General features: G+C 52.8%; 4 protein-coding genes across 4 annotated transcripts; 2 read left to right on the forward strand and 2 right to left on the reverse strand.

Moving 5' to 3' along the window:
* Positions 1–2,175: 2,175 nt before the first annotated feature.
* Positions 2,176–2,990, forward strand: MIND_01109400 (Glutathione S-transferase; the record flags this gene model as incomplete). The annotated part of the gene is made up of 4 exons (XM_037367660.1): positions 2,176–2,349; positions 2,400–2,593; positions 2,643–2,757; positions 2,805–2,990. 4 exons carry the CDS (start codon positions 2,176–2,178, stop codon positions 2,988–2,990), a joined length of 669 nt encoding a protein of 222 aa, XP_037217054.1.
* Positions 2,991–4,393: 1,403 nt separating this feature from the next.
* On the reverse strand, positions 4,394–7,108 carry MIND_01109600 (uncharacterized protein; the record flags this gene model as incomplete). The annotated part of the gene is made up of 9 exons (XM_037367661.1): positions 6,889–7,108; positions 6,757–6,843; positions 6,501–6,706; positions 6,268–6,455; positions 6,086–6,229; positions 5,891–6,038; positions 5,748–5,838; positions 5,623–5,702; positions 4,394–5,575 (listed from the first exon to the last, which is right to left on the reverse strand). The coding sequence occupies exons 1-9, from the start codon at positions 7,031–7,033 to the stop codon at positions 4,394–4,396; spliced, it is 2,271 nt and encodes a 756-aa protein (XP_037217055.1). The 5' UTR covers positions 7,034–7,108.
* A 3,751-nt stretch (positions 7,109–10,859) lies between these two features.
* Positions 10,860–12,002, reverse strand: MIND_01109700 (F-box domain-containing protein; the record flags this gene model as incomplete). The annotated part of the gene is made up of 1 exon (XM_037367662.1): positions 10,860–12,002. One exon carries the CDS (start codon positions 12,000–12,002, stop codon positions 10,860–10,862), a length of 1,143 nt encoding a protein of 380 aa, XP_037217056.1.
* A 307-nt stretch (positions 12,003–12,309) lies between these two features.
* Positions 12,310–13,790, forward strand: MIND_01109800 (SGNH-hydro domain-containing protein; the record flags this gene model as incomplete). The annotated part of the gene is made up of 12 exons (XM_037367663.1): positions 12,310–12,424; positions 12,483–12,526; positions 12,578–12,643; positions 12,698–12,768; positions 12,821–12,901; positions 12,957–12,990; positions 13,047–13,064; positions 13,112–13,168; positions 13,217–13,470; positions 13,517–13,618; positions 13,668–13,706; positions 13,754–13,790. The coding sequence occupies 12 exons, from the start codon at positions 12,310–12,312 to the stop codon at positions 13,788–13,790; spliced, it is 918 nt and encodes a 305-aa protein (XP_037217057.1).
* Between the last annotated feature and the right edge of the window lie 805 nt (positions 13,791–14,595).

A 14,595-nucleotide genomic window follows, 5' to 3' on the forward strand; every position in this document is an offset into this window, starting at 1 on the left:
AGCTCCCACTTGTTGACGCGCGCGTAGTTGATGTCCGAGTAATAAAGCCCAAGAGCATCGTCGAGGATTGTTCGTGGGACGAGCGCCTCACAGTCTATGTCGCGTTCGGTAAACTCGTCCTGGTAGTCGACGTATAGGATGGCCAGCTCCCCAGCTTCGTTGGTATAGTGAATGTCCAGTTTTATGGTCGTTTTGGGGGTGCAGGCACCAAGCGCAGGATGCGACGTGGGATTCTGGCAAGATGATAATGGACAGGGTAAAAGCCAACGACACCAAGAGGGGATTGTGGCGGGGAGGGGGCGTCATTGGGAGTGGGACTTCGTTGGGGAAAGCCGTCGTAAACTGAGGGTGGCAGACGACGATGTCCATTAGAGAACCGTTCATTCTCCTTGGACACCATCTGCGACATGTTTTCGTCCGTGTCTTGCTGTTGGCGGAATGCGTTAGTCCTCTAAAGATGCGATGAGCAACAACGTGAAGAACAGAAAACAGCGGCGCACGTTGAAGAAAGGACTCGCGGGGGCAACAGAGGTCAAGTTCAGCATCCTCAGATCGTCGAATCGCAGGGCGTGTTGTGTGGTGGTAGTGCGAGAACAAGGACAGAGGATGGGGGCGGCTCAACTTCTCCAATAAGCCCACCGCCTTTATATGCCACTCCACCGAACCCGCCAGTGCATTGCGTTTCCTTCACGTGTTGTCACAATGGCCCGGGCGATACACGAGGCTGGACGTGCTTTGTGCTGCCTGGCGGTATCCGAAAGCGCTTTGATTGTGGGCGACTTGTGTCTTTCCCCACAGGGAATCAGCTCTGAATCTGAAGGGAGGGTTATTCTGGGGCTCCAAGAGACTAGACAGCTTGAAGTTGTGCCCTCACAGACACGGTTTGGCTTCCAAAGTCATTCGTCTTCGAGTTCAGAATACATCGAATTCGCAGATGAAAGAGAGGCAATATATGCCAGGCCATCCTGAGGGTGTCGAAATGCGTCCATACTCCCGAGGAATAAGGTTTTCTCCCCGTCTCCTTATTTTGCGCTGGGTTGAAAGCAAGTTGAAAGCTTTTGAATGTGTGTGGAGAAGGGTGAAATCCCAAGCTACAATGGTTCAGTTATGTGCTTTTTAAAGGCTCCATGTCCATACCGTCGAGCTTCGAACAGCGCGCGCGAGTCTGCGTCGACTCTGCGATTCAGTGACGAAGTCGGAAAACAAGCCAACGGCGCTGACATAATCGTCCTGACTTTCGCTCTTTCGCTGACAGGAATGTCATTCCCTCCCGCCGTGGGACGCAAACTCCAAAGGCGCGGACCGCGATTCATCGCTTTCAAGTCGAAGCCACATGCGCAACCCCTACAGCCTGATATCTGTGCGTTTTCCTCTTTCTCACTAAGACAACACTTGAACGAATCTCCGACGCGGATGGCGACCTGTGCTAAGTATATGGTAGCCTAGGGTCTCTCTCGTGCCAAGCTCCTGATTCCAAGAGTTTTTCAAGACACGCAGCTTGTAGCATCCAACCGCAAAGAACCTCAGTTGCTCTATGCAAAAGCTCTGCGTCCGAGTCGGTCAAGCATTCAGGCAGTATGGCGAGCAGACCAAGAAGCTGTAAAGCGGAAGGAATCTGGGTGATGTGAGGGCTTGAAGGCGATAACACGATGTACATGTCAAGATTCGACCGTTTATCGACGCCATCTGAACAAAGATGTCTTTTCGCGTTCAGAGCGAATGAGAATACTGTAGCCTGACAGCCTTCTGAAGCAACAAGATGCGAGACAAGAAGGCCCTGGCGGGCGAGGAAAAAACTCAACGCTGCTAGCTTATACAGCCCGTCTATCATATCGCTGGCAAGACATCTCCTGCATTTGCAGGCACGCAGAAATTATCCGAGTCTCGAGTCATAACGAACTCCGGACGCTCAGGACTTGCAAGACTTCAAAAGCAATTTCTGAAAGTGATGACGCGACCACTATGTGTCACGCACGAAAATTTCGTTGTCAGCGTTTGTCAGCAGGGCCAGCTTGTTGGCCCTTCCCGCCATTAGCGCTGTTGTCGTGAGTGTCTCAACCACAGCAAACCCCTTCCGCTGCTCGCTGACTTGCTTTTATGACAGTGCTGTCCACATAAATAGTCCCTCTTTGACGATGTCCAGCCCATCGCACTTTCCCCTGCCTCCAATCGAAAATGGTCCTCAAACTCTACTGCGCTGATCGCGTCGCCGGTGTCGGCTCCGTTGTCGCCGTCTTCCTTGCCAGCCGCAAGATCCCCTTCGAGCACATCGTCACCGTTCCCCCGGCCGGCCAGCCCAAATCGCCCGAGCTCCTCGCCAAACAGCCCTTTGGCCAGGTCCCTTACATCGTGCGTCTTACAACCCGCTTCCCCGATCTGTTCTAATAGTCTTTTTTCAGGACGACGACGGCTTCATCCTCTATGAATCCCGCGCCATCTGCCGCTACCTCGACAAGAAGTACCCCGGCAGCGAGCTCACCCCCACGCCCGGCGACATCAAGGCGGAGGCGCTGTTCGACCAGGCCTGGTCAGTCGAGACATCCCACTTCCACGCCGCGATGCTCAAGCTCGTAACTTTCGTCGTCTTCTACCCGTGAGTGGTGTTGGTCCTCGCCAATCTTTCTCTGACCCTTTTCTCGCAGCTTCTACGGCCGCACCGTGGAGCCCGAGGCCCTCGCTGAGGCCCAGAAGGAACTCGAGGCCAAGCTCGACGTCTACGAGACCATCCTCAGCAAGCAGAAGTACATCGCTGGAGACGTATGTTCTCTCCTCGTTTTGTAATGGTTATTCTGACTATCTTACAGAAACTCTCCCTGGTCGATCTTTTCCACCTCTCCCACGGCCCGCTCCTCACCCGCTACGCTGATATCCGCGTCATGTACGACGAGAAGCGCCCCAACGTGCTCAGATGGTGGAAGGAGGTCACCGCGTACCCTGAGTGGGTCCGCCTCGAGAAGCAGGAGGCTATCAAGTCGATCCTGTCGTACTAAACGCTATCGCCTGTTTTGTTCGTCGCATAACAGTAGAGCAATAGAATTGTAAGCATACCAGGACCTGTGGAGCTCAGCGACGGCCCACTAATGATTAGAAGTAAGGGTTGTAATAATTAATCTTGAAGCAATGAGACACGGCAGTAAGTAGTGGTTACGAAGGAAGTTCTCTTTATCATAATTCACAAAAGCTGCATCTGTGGAGATGAAGAAGCAAATTTGTGGTGACATAATCCTTACTAAGCTCGAAAGCTAAATGCTGACGGGAGAAATAACTTGCATTGGAACGGAATTATTAATACAGCTCTGATAGTAGATATCCTAAGCCCTCGTTAAAATACTCTAGATGAATATGACTCGCTATTTGTTCATACGTAGCTCAGGGAAAAGTCCTCCCAATTCACGCTCCTTTTCCGCACTAAATTACTCGGCTGAATATCCACCAGATGGCGCATTGTCGGTCGCCCATGCGGGCAGTTCCACGGCTGGTCCATCGTCCCCATATGTCGGATAACCTACACACAATCAGCTTAAAAGACTTCAAGTTAGAGAATAACACTAACTGAGGTCATTTGCGACACGGTCAGGGGCATCCCAATCATGACACTCCTCCGACAGGCCCGCATGGCAAACATCGCGCGGGCTTTCGCGCAGCGAGGAGTCGTGCCAGCGGTGGCGTCACGCATACGATGAATGAGTCCCTCGAGGTCTACAAAAGTGATTAGCATGGAGAATGCTATTGAAAGAATTGACCAACCTTTCATATCGAAAACCGTGTCCTTGCTCACCGGCTGTGCTACCAACGCCAGCTTAGGAGTCGTTGCTGGCGTCTCCGCCGCTTCTTCTTTATTGCCAAGTTCGACAGCCTCCGTCTGAATCTCGACCTCAAACCCATTCTGCCGCAACACCTCGATTTTCTCCAACGCAAGCATCTCGTCACTTGCGGTTAATTCCAGCGGTCGTGGTCTGCATAATGTCAGTGAGCAACAACTGCAACAGATAAACATAAAACACGCACCTAAATAGCTTCTGCGACTTGATCCGCGTCGTTTGCTGCAAAGTCTCGAAATTGTACTTTTCGTCAGCAGCATGTTGATCAACGATAAACAGGTCGTCCATCGGAGGAGACCCCGCACTTGCAGCAACTTGCCTTCGAACGACCACGAAGCCGAGATTGAACTGCCCGAGAATGTCCATCGAACTAAAGTCAGACTTGCTGATCGTTCGCGAAAGTGCCTGAGCAGCAACATCGATATCAGTAGCTCCACTGCCGAGTCCAGCTGCTTTCAGGACTTCGTGTGGATTGATAACGGCGGGCATAACGTCCCGCTCTCCTCTCTCCTCCAACTCCATCTTTAACCTCTCCCAGCGAGCCATGAGGTTGTGGAGCTCGATTCGCAAGACTATCTCCCCCGTCCCATCTTCTTCGAGCGCGCGGACAACTTCTGGGGGAGCACTGGTGCGCTAGCAAGGGTAGGAGTGGATGGGTTGAATGGAATCGTTTCTTCGTCATCGTTTGAGTCGCTATCCATGCTCAAATCAATCAGCTGAGAAGATTGGTCGACCTCCATATGTTGCTGTCCATATCCATTTTCCTCCCCACTAGATTGAAGTTCATCCTCCCCTTCCTCTGACACCGCTCGTTTCTGTTGACTCGCCCCAAAACCAGCCGAGGTAGCGAGCATCGTCCTCAGCTGCTGTTGCGGTCCGTTTCGCGTTGCAGAAGGCGTTCTCGGCTGCTGGCTCAACGACATAGTGGTCTGTTTCGGAAGGGGAGAATGTGGTGCTATGGAAGAGGCTGTCTCTTCGGCATCAGCCTCGGGGTCAAGCCCCATCTCCTGTCGTTCTTCGGGACCCAAATCATCGTAAGAATCAGAAAATTCCGACTTTTGTCGCTTCAAAGGCCTCTCGAGGTCACTTTTATCCTTTTCTTCCGACCCCAATAGGGAGCCTTCTCTCCGCTTCATCCTACTCTCTAGACCCAATGTCCGGCCCCAAGTTGTTTTGGAAGTGTCCATCTGCAACGAGGCGATCGATTCATTGCCCTCGGGTCGAGAATCCGGGGAGCTCACTCGTGGGGAGACTGTTGCAGGAGGAGGAGTTTGAAGCGCTCCTTGTTCATCTGCCGCTGGAGGCGAGGCCATAACCTGCGATGTCCAACTCGAAGCACTCGTTTTGACGGTGGTAGATGCAAATGGCAGTTTCGTTTGCAAGGAGGTTCCGGTGCCTTTCGAAGATGTCGAAGTCTTTGTTGTCGTTTTCGTATTACGCGCCGAAAAAGCTACAGTCGAGATGGGCTTGAGGAAAGGACTATGGTTGGTCGTGGCTTGGCTGGCTTTTACCCGGGAAGCCTTGGCGCCACCCTCGATATGGTGCAGTAAGCCTGGACGCTCTTCTTTGTCTTCATCCCCCTCCTCATCGCCATCTTCTTCATTATCCAACAGAATTGGCTTGTTGTGGCTTTGCCCCTCACTTTTCGGCTGAGTTCTGGTTCTATTTGGTGCCCGGGCTTCCGCAGTATTACTTTGGGTTGACGAAACGCCAAATGTAGATCGACTCGGGGCAAAAGCTGCCTCCAGAGCCGCCTTCAGTACATTTAGACTCAATTTGATGACCTTGAATAGTAACACACCTTGAGCGCTTCAACGAGCCCGATTTCATGGTGAACGTATATCGTTCGTTTGTCGGGGGACACATTGACATCATAAGCGTCTACCGAGTAGTAAGCGACCGCTGCCTAGAACGAGCCAAAGGTACCTGTTGGTAGCACCAAATCGGCAATCACCATGGGAGCTTGCATGCCGGGAGCGTTAAACGTTCGGTAGACCTCCGTTATGGTCTTTTGAACCTATTTTCAGTGTGTTAGTAAGTAATAAATCGTAGCTATGGGGGATAAGGACTTTGGGGAGGAAGCATGGTCGGCCGTTGACGTAGAAGATTTGTCGGTCGGGCCCTGGACGTCCAGAGCCAGGCGCAAAAGCAGAAACAAGTCCACGTAATGACGCCTGGATTGGGGTTTGGGATGCGGTTGAGGTCTTGGTGGAGAGACTGCGTAATTATTAGAAATCAATAAACTCGCATAGTGGGCCACATACCGTTTGACTGCATGCTTGTCGCGCTCAATGGTGAATGTAATGTCGAGATCCACAACGTTGTCCAACGCTCGCGTCCCCCATACTGCTGTTACAGCATCGCGAATGCTTTGAGTCCCAGTCGTCCGGAATTGTGTAGATTTCTGGCTTGACCTCCGTCAAGTAGATTCGTGAGACGGAGAAACAATACGCGCCCTTTGTCTGGCTGGTTGCTTACCGCCATCTTGACGCCCTTTCGTGCACAAGGGCCCAGAGCATATGCATGCAGGAGCGCAACAGCCTTCCCAAACTCTCGCTTCGCGTGTCTTTCTAGCTCTTTCCGTCTAACGGGGAGCGGGGAGAAGAGTCTGTTCAGTGTTACTGTTGTTCCACGCTGGAAGACGATTAGCGGTCGAGAAAATGGAGTATAAACACAGACTTGTCTGGCGGTTTTGCTCTTACTCTTGACTTTCCCGGTGGAGTCGAGATCAATGGTGGTCCCCATAGGCGGCGTCGTGGTCGTGGAAACAGTGACTGACTCGCACAACGCGCAAAGGGAGGAAAGGGCTTCTCCACGGAAGCCGAATGTTTGTACAGTGTCAAGGTCCGCGAGAGTAGCGAGTTTCGAAGTATGGTGCTTCAGGCCTACAAGTAGGCAGTCAGGCATGGCATGGTAGACGAAAAAAACACGGCACCTATCGCATCCCAGTCGCCTTCCTCGATCCCACTCCCATTGTCCACCAACTCAATCGAATTCAGGCCGTAATTCTTAAAGCGGATGTCTGTAGAGGTTAGAAGGAAGTTGAAGGGACACGCCCAAGACATACCAAGCGTCGTTGCCCCAGCATCGAGACTGTTTTCGACTAACTCCTTGACGGCGGTTTGTAGGTCAATGACAACTTGGCCGGAGGTGATATGGTGGATGGAACTCTTGTCAATGGCACAGATGCCGCTCGCTTTACCGGCACTCATGGCATTCGTGCCACTCGAGAGGGATGGAACTTGTCGGTGGTGGTCGCAAGTTGGTCGCAAGGGTGGTCGACAAACGAGTTTCTGATGGGCACGTGCATTTTCCTATTTTTGCACAAGGACTCCAATTCTAGTATTCGTTTGCTTTGCTCTGCTCAAGCGTAGCGCCGACAATCTGACGAAACTGGATTAATATGGCACTAAGTTATGAACGACTACATCGAATTATTGATATTACTCATGCTCGGCGGCTACAAGGAGGAGAATTGCTTTTGTCCGTCGGACGCGCTCTTGGATTTCAGTAGTAAAGTTAAGGTATGCATTCGTCTCTCTCTGAGGTCAGAGTTCAGTGCGTCCATTTGACGAAGTCAAAGAGGAGTGGTGGTTAGCTGGAATATGTTTGCGCCACCCAAGTAGTGTTATGCAATTCGTTGTCGTCCTCCTCCAAATCTAGAAGGCGGAGCTCTCAGCTTGGCTTGAGTTTCGTGAAGAATCATACCAAGAGTGTGATTGGCCCCGGTCCAGAATACTACACTCGCACAACCAACGCACATAAATCGCCGCGATCGACTGAAGCTGCACATTCTTCGGCCGTACACAACTGCTCCGCGACGAGCCAGGCGAAACCCGTAGTCCACAATAGGGTATAAAGCTCGAGTTCAGGTAACCAGCAAATTTGTTGGGAGTCCAATGCGACGGGATTTCCGGCCGTGTCGACGCCAAAACTGCACGCGTACATATCGGACTGAGTGAGAACCAGCTTTTCATTCGATATTGAGAGTTCAGAAACACGTTTGGGCTTGGGGCGTTGATATAACTCCAGGGCCTGGTTTACAGGTCAAGTGCGGGATAACCGAATTAACCGAGCAGACCTTGTGGAGATATTTTTCCAGTGCCGCAGTAGTTTTATATTTTCATGGCGCAATATGATCTGAAAACCGGGTGAGATGGGGGGACCAGCCGATTTGGCCAGGCTGGTGAAGCGCTGGGAGAATCCTGTTTCGGGGAGCGGCTCGACATGGCTCATACAATTGTTGCCCATATCGACAATCTTCGTGGGGTACAGAGGACTGGGGACTGGGAGGTTGTCGAAGAAACGCCTTGGCCGTGAATTCGCTACTTGCGCCTTTTGATGTATGACCATGGTAGGGAGAAATTGCTCTCGCTTGGTGAGGGGAGGCATGTGCGAATAATTTCGAGAAGGCTTATGGTAGGGACCGTTTGTGAGACAAGAACTTGAAGTATTGCGCTAGTAAGTCTCTTCTCCAATGACAAGGTCAACACGCGTGGAGAAACTTGACGCAGCACCCACCCAATCCCAATCTCGCCTTTACTCCGAAGGTTTGTGTGGGCTGTCGAAGAAACTGGCGCCTGTTATGGCGCGGTCGGCGCTGCAGGTATTGGAGGGATCTGACGATGGGGTCATTCGCACAAAAGAGGCAAAAAAGCAAGCCACGTACTTTCTGTGTGCATCCAGCTTCTTTAGCTTTGCTCATGTCCCTTCCGCCCGACTCCACTAATATCCTCCTCCGGCAAATTTGAGGCATTGAAGCCAATTTGAAGGTCGTAACCCCGTTCTCCTGTCATCGTCGCTGCCATCCTTTTTGGTAGGAGGGAACCTTCACGGAAGAATACGAGGCTGCCGTGGCTGTCGCCCATCGTGATAGATGAAAGGCCTGTGGCTTTGAAAGACCATTCAAGGAGGCTGGAGGAAGAAGAAGAAGAAATGATTGCAATCTTGTCACGTTCTTTCAAACAACTCGAAACAACTTTCGCTTTCTCTCGCCACTCTTTACACCTTGCTCGCCCGTGCGCTACAAGTCATTAAGGCTACCGGTGGCGACCAAAGTACTATCGTCCACTAAGACTACTAGTACAGGCCCGGGGACACTCGCCTGAATGGGCTGCTTCAACTTCAAGTTCTCTGGTCGCTCTTCAAGTTCGAGTGAGATTGCTCCAGCTCAAAATCTCGCCATCCTAAGTAAGACCCCAATAAAGAATGCCCATATAAAAGGTATATACTTACGGTACGATATCAGTTAGTACATTTTTACATTCCCTTTCAGTCCCGGACCGTCTTAGCTAACAAAAATCCTCCCACCAAAGAGACTCTGGCGGCGGCCCCAGCAGCGTCACCAGCTTCGCCCACCCCATCCACTGCTGTGACGTCACCACGACCTCGAGCCCGACCTCCGCCAGTGCCTTCAACCGCCCAATCTCCGTCTCGGCCATCGTTCTTGCAGGCCTTGCAAGCGGGCCCCGCGCATAACCCGTGTCCAAATGCAGGCGGAGCGAGCGCAAGCCGTTGCAAGCGCGGTTAAGCAGCACCCGAAGGCCGAGCGGCGCACTAAACTGCCCCGCGCCAAAGTGCCTTATGTCCAGCTGCTGCAAGTGGGGCGCGATGCCCTCGCCCGCCAGAACAGCGACAAACGGCTCGACGACGTCTGAGAAAAAGACAAAGTCGAGGAAAAGATGGATGATGGGGCTCCAGAAGAGCAGCGGGCGAAGACTTTCGGGGTTGGTTTCCGGCCCCAAACGCAGCACGAGGGAGCAGAGAAGACAGCCAGAGCGCACCAGCAGCTGGTTTAACAGCCCTGTGCCGTATGGCAAATCGTTTGCGCTGAAAGACTCGAGCGTGACGCGCTGTAGGGACGGAAGCGTTAGAAAATCCAACGTTTCGGCGGGTACATGGATCGCGGAGAGCATCCAGTGGGTGAGGGTGGGAACCACGAGTGGGTCGTATTTGGTTGGGCCGTTGTGGAAAGTCGGACACGTGAATTGCTGTAGCGTTGGGCAATGCGCGAGGATGGCGAGGATAGCGGAAACGTCGGGGAGCGTGATGAAGGAGAGGCTGCTCAGCTGGCCAAACGGGGCAACTATGGTCGACATGGAGAATGCGTGGAAAGCGAGGGCGCGGATTTTGGGAGCTGAGGGGATCAGGATGGGGAACGGGTAGCCCTCATCGTCAGGGGTGTCGAAGATGGAGACAGAAAGTGTGACCAGCTCGGGGAATAATGTTCTATCACTGCCGCGCAAGGCCTCCAACGAGGTTATGGGCAAGCTCAGCGAAACGTCCCGCCATCGCACAACATGCGGGTAAATCGCGGCCATATAGGCATTTCCTCGTCGCTCATCCGTCGTCGATATATGGATGGTCAGTGTGTGTGTCCCGGATCGTTTGAGGTATAATTTGAGCAGTTCGACAGAGCCAGACGTCGCAAACACGAAGGATGCCCATAAACTCGGGCACCCGACGGCTATCTCGCGCCATTCTCGACATATTTGCATGAACAGCAGCGGCGCTTGGTATGGGGAGGATGCCTGAGGGCGGCGCGGCAAGCAATTCTCGAAGATTGACGCGAGAATTTTGGGAGGGAGGCTGGTCATAGTGAGAGCCATTCGCGTCTTGGTTCGATGCGGGGAAGATATACGCTTCACGCATAACACGCGGGGAAGCCCTTAACCTTTCCCCAGATCCCCGCCCCCAACGGCATTTCTGTCAAAAATTTCCAATACGCATGATTTGCCATTTCCTATCCGCCTTCGGCTGCTGGCAACCTTGCTAACTGCGGTCTACTTGGCGCCGACTTATGCAATTGATGCTGAGTAACCGCCCCATCCGATCCGATACATCAGCAGTGACCGGAAAGCGGAGCGGAAGGGACAAGGACGGGACGGAGGAGCGAGGCTTGTCCATCAAGCGCCGCTCGGTAGACGCCGAACAGAATAAATACCAATAACACACTGCAGGGTTGTACACAAGTATTTACCGAGGCCAATTTTCAGTCATTTCCCCCAGATCTGATGAAAAGACCGAAAACTGTACTCTCTATGAAAACCAGTCAACTCCCCAGAACTCGGGATTTGGGTACCATGCATTATTGCTGCGGTTCAACTCCAAATATGCGATGTTCTGGAAGGCTTCCTGGATCGGTTGGTCCAAAGTACCATCAAGTGGAAGTTTCAAGATGGATAGCACTTGCAGTTCGCACATCCAGCATTGGAGAACGTGCACAAGCAACTCTATGCCCAGTGGATCGGTCAGGCTGCCAGGCGGATCGAGGTCAGACATCAGCGCCAAACGGATGGCAAAACGACGGAGTGAAGGCAGTACGAAGCCCCGCAAAAACGGTTCGCATGGTGGGAGTATGGTGGTGGGTGAGGTGACGATCAAGGTTTCAAGATGTAAAAGAACTCGCAAGATTGTGCCAGTGTAGTCGTTGATTCCGCGGCCTGGCGTCCACAGCTCAAGCCAACAATGTCTTAATGCGGGTGTGCCCTGGAGGATCGGCCACGCCGAATCCAGTGGAATATCCCTCAGTTTCAACGTCGTTAGGTGGCTCCACACGTCGCTGCTGAACAGCTTGAAGTAGTGAAGATCCTGGCTCAGTCGGCTGTCGAATGTATGGAGGCGGGGAGCGTGAATTTGTCCAAGAGCCTGTTCTGAAGTGATACCGACAGAGGTGAGGCGCATGGCCACGAGTAAGGGCATGAAACGTTGCTTGAGATAAAGCTTTTTGGATAGGTGAGATGGAAGGCGCATGATGGCGTATTCCCATCGCGCACACTCCATGAGAAGGATCTCTGTTGCGGGCATATTCAGGTCTTGCGCGTCGATTGCGTGAATTTGGTGGCACGTTAACGAAACCGAGATAGGAGAGCCCCCAGACCGAACAAGCCATGTCCGCGCAGTTTCCACAATGCCCTTCTGATACAAGTTTGTTGGTTTGTCCGAAAGCGTCAAGTCGACATGGATTGCCCGCCAAAGTTTGGGCATGTCAAGAGCAGTTGTGCGCCACCAGCGGCAGACGTTCGTCAGTATTGAGGGGGAGTGACGTCCGAAAAGAGGCGGGCACTCCGGGTAGATAGGAATGTAGTACAGGAAGATTTGAATGAGGATCTCAGTGGGAAGTGTGAGAATTGACGTATTTTGCCCCTCTGGTAACGGCACTGGCGGGGTATCTTTGCCCATAGGCGTTATTTAAGGCAGAAATGAGCGGCGCTGCGAAGATTCGGGAACCGCGAGATGAGTCAAGAGGAAGGCTTAGTCACCGTGACGGTCACATGAGCATTTCTGGTTCTCCTCCTACCAAACACCGAGCTTCCTCTACTCATAATCAAGCGACGAACAGCCCCGTCCTTCTCTCCGAAGAAAGAACGCTACATACATCGGCCCCATGACCTTCACTGTCGTCACGGCGATTTCTCGGTCCCCATTCCCCACTCCTTCTTAATCCACCGCCAGCCCGCGATGACACCATACGCTCACCCACGACTCTATGCGCCTTCTACCTCTCCTCTCACTGTGCGCCCTGACCGCCACGTCGCAGGCCAAGCTCACCTGGGGGAACACCAAGTACCTCTTCGTGTTTGGCGATTCGTACACGACAACCGGTTAGAAACCCCCGCCGCTACCAAGTCTGCCACGGTGCTCAATCTTCTGGGATGTCAGGATTCAACGTTTCTGCGGGGGTCAACTCGACGGACCCAGGCTGGGTGCGTTCCGACGCACGAACAAGCGATATTTCTAATATTTCCATGCGACAGGTCTCTTCAAACGGGCCCAACTGGGTGCAGACTCTTCGGGATACATATAATGTTGCGGGAACAAAGGCGCGTCCACGCATTCCCCTACTATGCTCCTTCACTTACCGCCCAAACACGTAGGTTTTCAATCTTGCATTCGGTGGCGCGACCATAGACTCCAAGCTCGTTACTCCATACCAGCCGACTGTTCTGTTTGTCCCCAACTCCACGCGACTTGTTCTCCATCATGACACGCCTTCACAGGTCGGTTGTCGACCAGGTCGCCCAATTCAAGGCCATGCTGTCGTCAAAGCCACCCGGTGCTACATGGGACTCTTCCAATGCGTGCGTCTGGCTAGTTGCAGTCGTGAACCAGCTCTGTTACTCACCGAACCCGTAGGCTTTTTGCGGTTTGGATTGGTATAAACGACGTTGTGAGTTAACTCAATGACCGTAACATCGTCCGCAAAAGACATTAACTTCTCCGTAGGGTAATGCTTGGTCTTGGGTTCGATGATCTCTCCATCTCGTCGCCATAAACCTCACTTTTTCCAGACAAACACGACCCAATCAGCATTCAACAAGGTCCTCATGAACCGTCTCGCAACCCAGGTGCGCTGGTCATTGACTTTGGAAGAGTATTTCATGTAGACTTTCTAGATCGACGAGCTCTACTCCTTCGGCGCCCGCTCCTTCCTTTTTCTGACCGTTCCGCCGATCAATCGCGCCCCGCTCTTCGTTGCACAAAATCAGGCCGCTTCGACCAGCCTCCTGGCACAAGACATTGCGAACTACAACGTGCAGCTGCGCACTACTGCACAGTCGTTTGTTGGTTCCCGGAAATACCCCGGCTTCGAGGCGACGGTATTCGATACGCAGCCCGTGTTCAATACTTTGTTGGATGAAGCCAGCGTGTGAGTCGTGTCTTCGATCGAGCAGCCCGATTTTTGACTCCCCCAGCTTCAAATTCGCGAATACTACTGGATACTGCGACGCCTACCAGAATGGAACGCCGAACATTTCCACCCAGATTGCACCTTGCGGACCTGTCTCCACTTACTTGTGCGTGCATCGAGGCTGTCATATCAACACTCATTACCCACTTCCACAGCTGGCTTAACTCGCTCCACCCCGTTTTTACTCTGCATAGGCGCGTCCTCTCTTGCCCTTCACATCGTTCTTCTAACGATAGTACAGTATGCTCGCACATGCGATTGCGGCAGTCATCAGCTAGAGTACTAGTACATGTCAGGAGTTTTACTCCCAGCAAGGCCTCAAAAAAATGAAACATGACGATTATTCGCACCGATTCCGTCCCCGAGCTGCGCCAACGGGAAAAAATATTCCACTTCTATTCCGAAGCGGGTAAAGTGCCTGTTTCCTCTTTCGAGCCAGGTCCGGTGTTCGATCTCGTTAACTGATTGTCTGCAAAGTGCATCCTTCAATCCAGCTGCTTCGTGATTCCTTTTCACGCAACTTACCGTCATCGGACCGCCCGCCGCCGTTTCGAAAATCTTCCCAACTACAGTTGTTGCATGGAAAGACTCGGTACCCGGGGTCATGCAGGACGGACCCATCGGCCCCGTCGGGGGCGTTCATCCCCTTTCATAGTCGCCCGGGTTTAAAAAGCTGGACAACCTTCCCTCAAACGCCGGCCGAATCAACCCATCCGCCTGAGCCCGCTTTACCAAATCGCGCTCAAGTCACCTTTTCGATACTCGCCCAATGCCAATAACCGAGCTCGTCACCCTCCAGCTGGCGCCGCCACACCTCTCGGACTCGTCCGCGCTGCTGCATTTGCTCCAGCGTGTCGCCCAGCACACCGCCGCATTCTCCGCCTTTCCCGTGCGGTTTTTCGTCCCCGTCACGAGCGACATCGATATCGACGATCAACTGGACAGCAGGTCGCCGACGACGCGGATCTATATGCTGTGTGGATGGCACACATTCCAGGCCAGCGGTGTCTGGCGCGCAAGCACAATATACCGCGACCTGATGGCGCGTCTTGGCGGCCTGGGCTGTGCTGTTGCAGGGACATT

This window comes from Mycena indigotica (assembly GCF_014461135.1).
Source record: "Mycena indigotica strain 171206Taipei chromosome Unknown Mind.scaff0009, whole genome shotgun sequence".
Taxonomy (NCBI): domain Eukaryota; kingdom Fungi; phylum Basidiomycota; class Agaricomycetes; order Agaricales; family Mycenaceae; genus Mycena; species Mycena indigotica.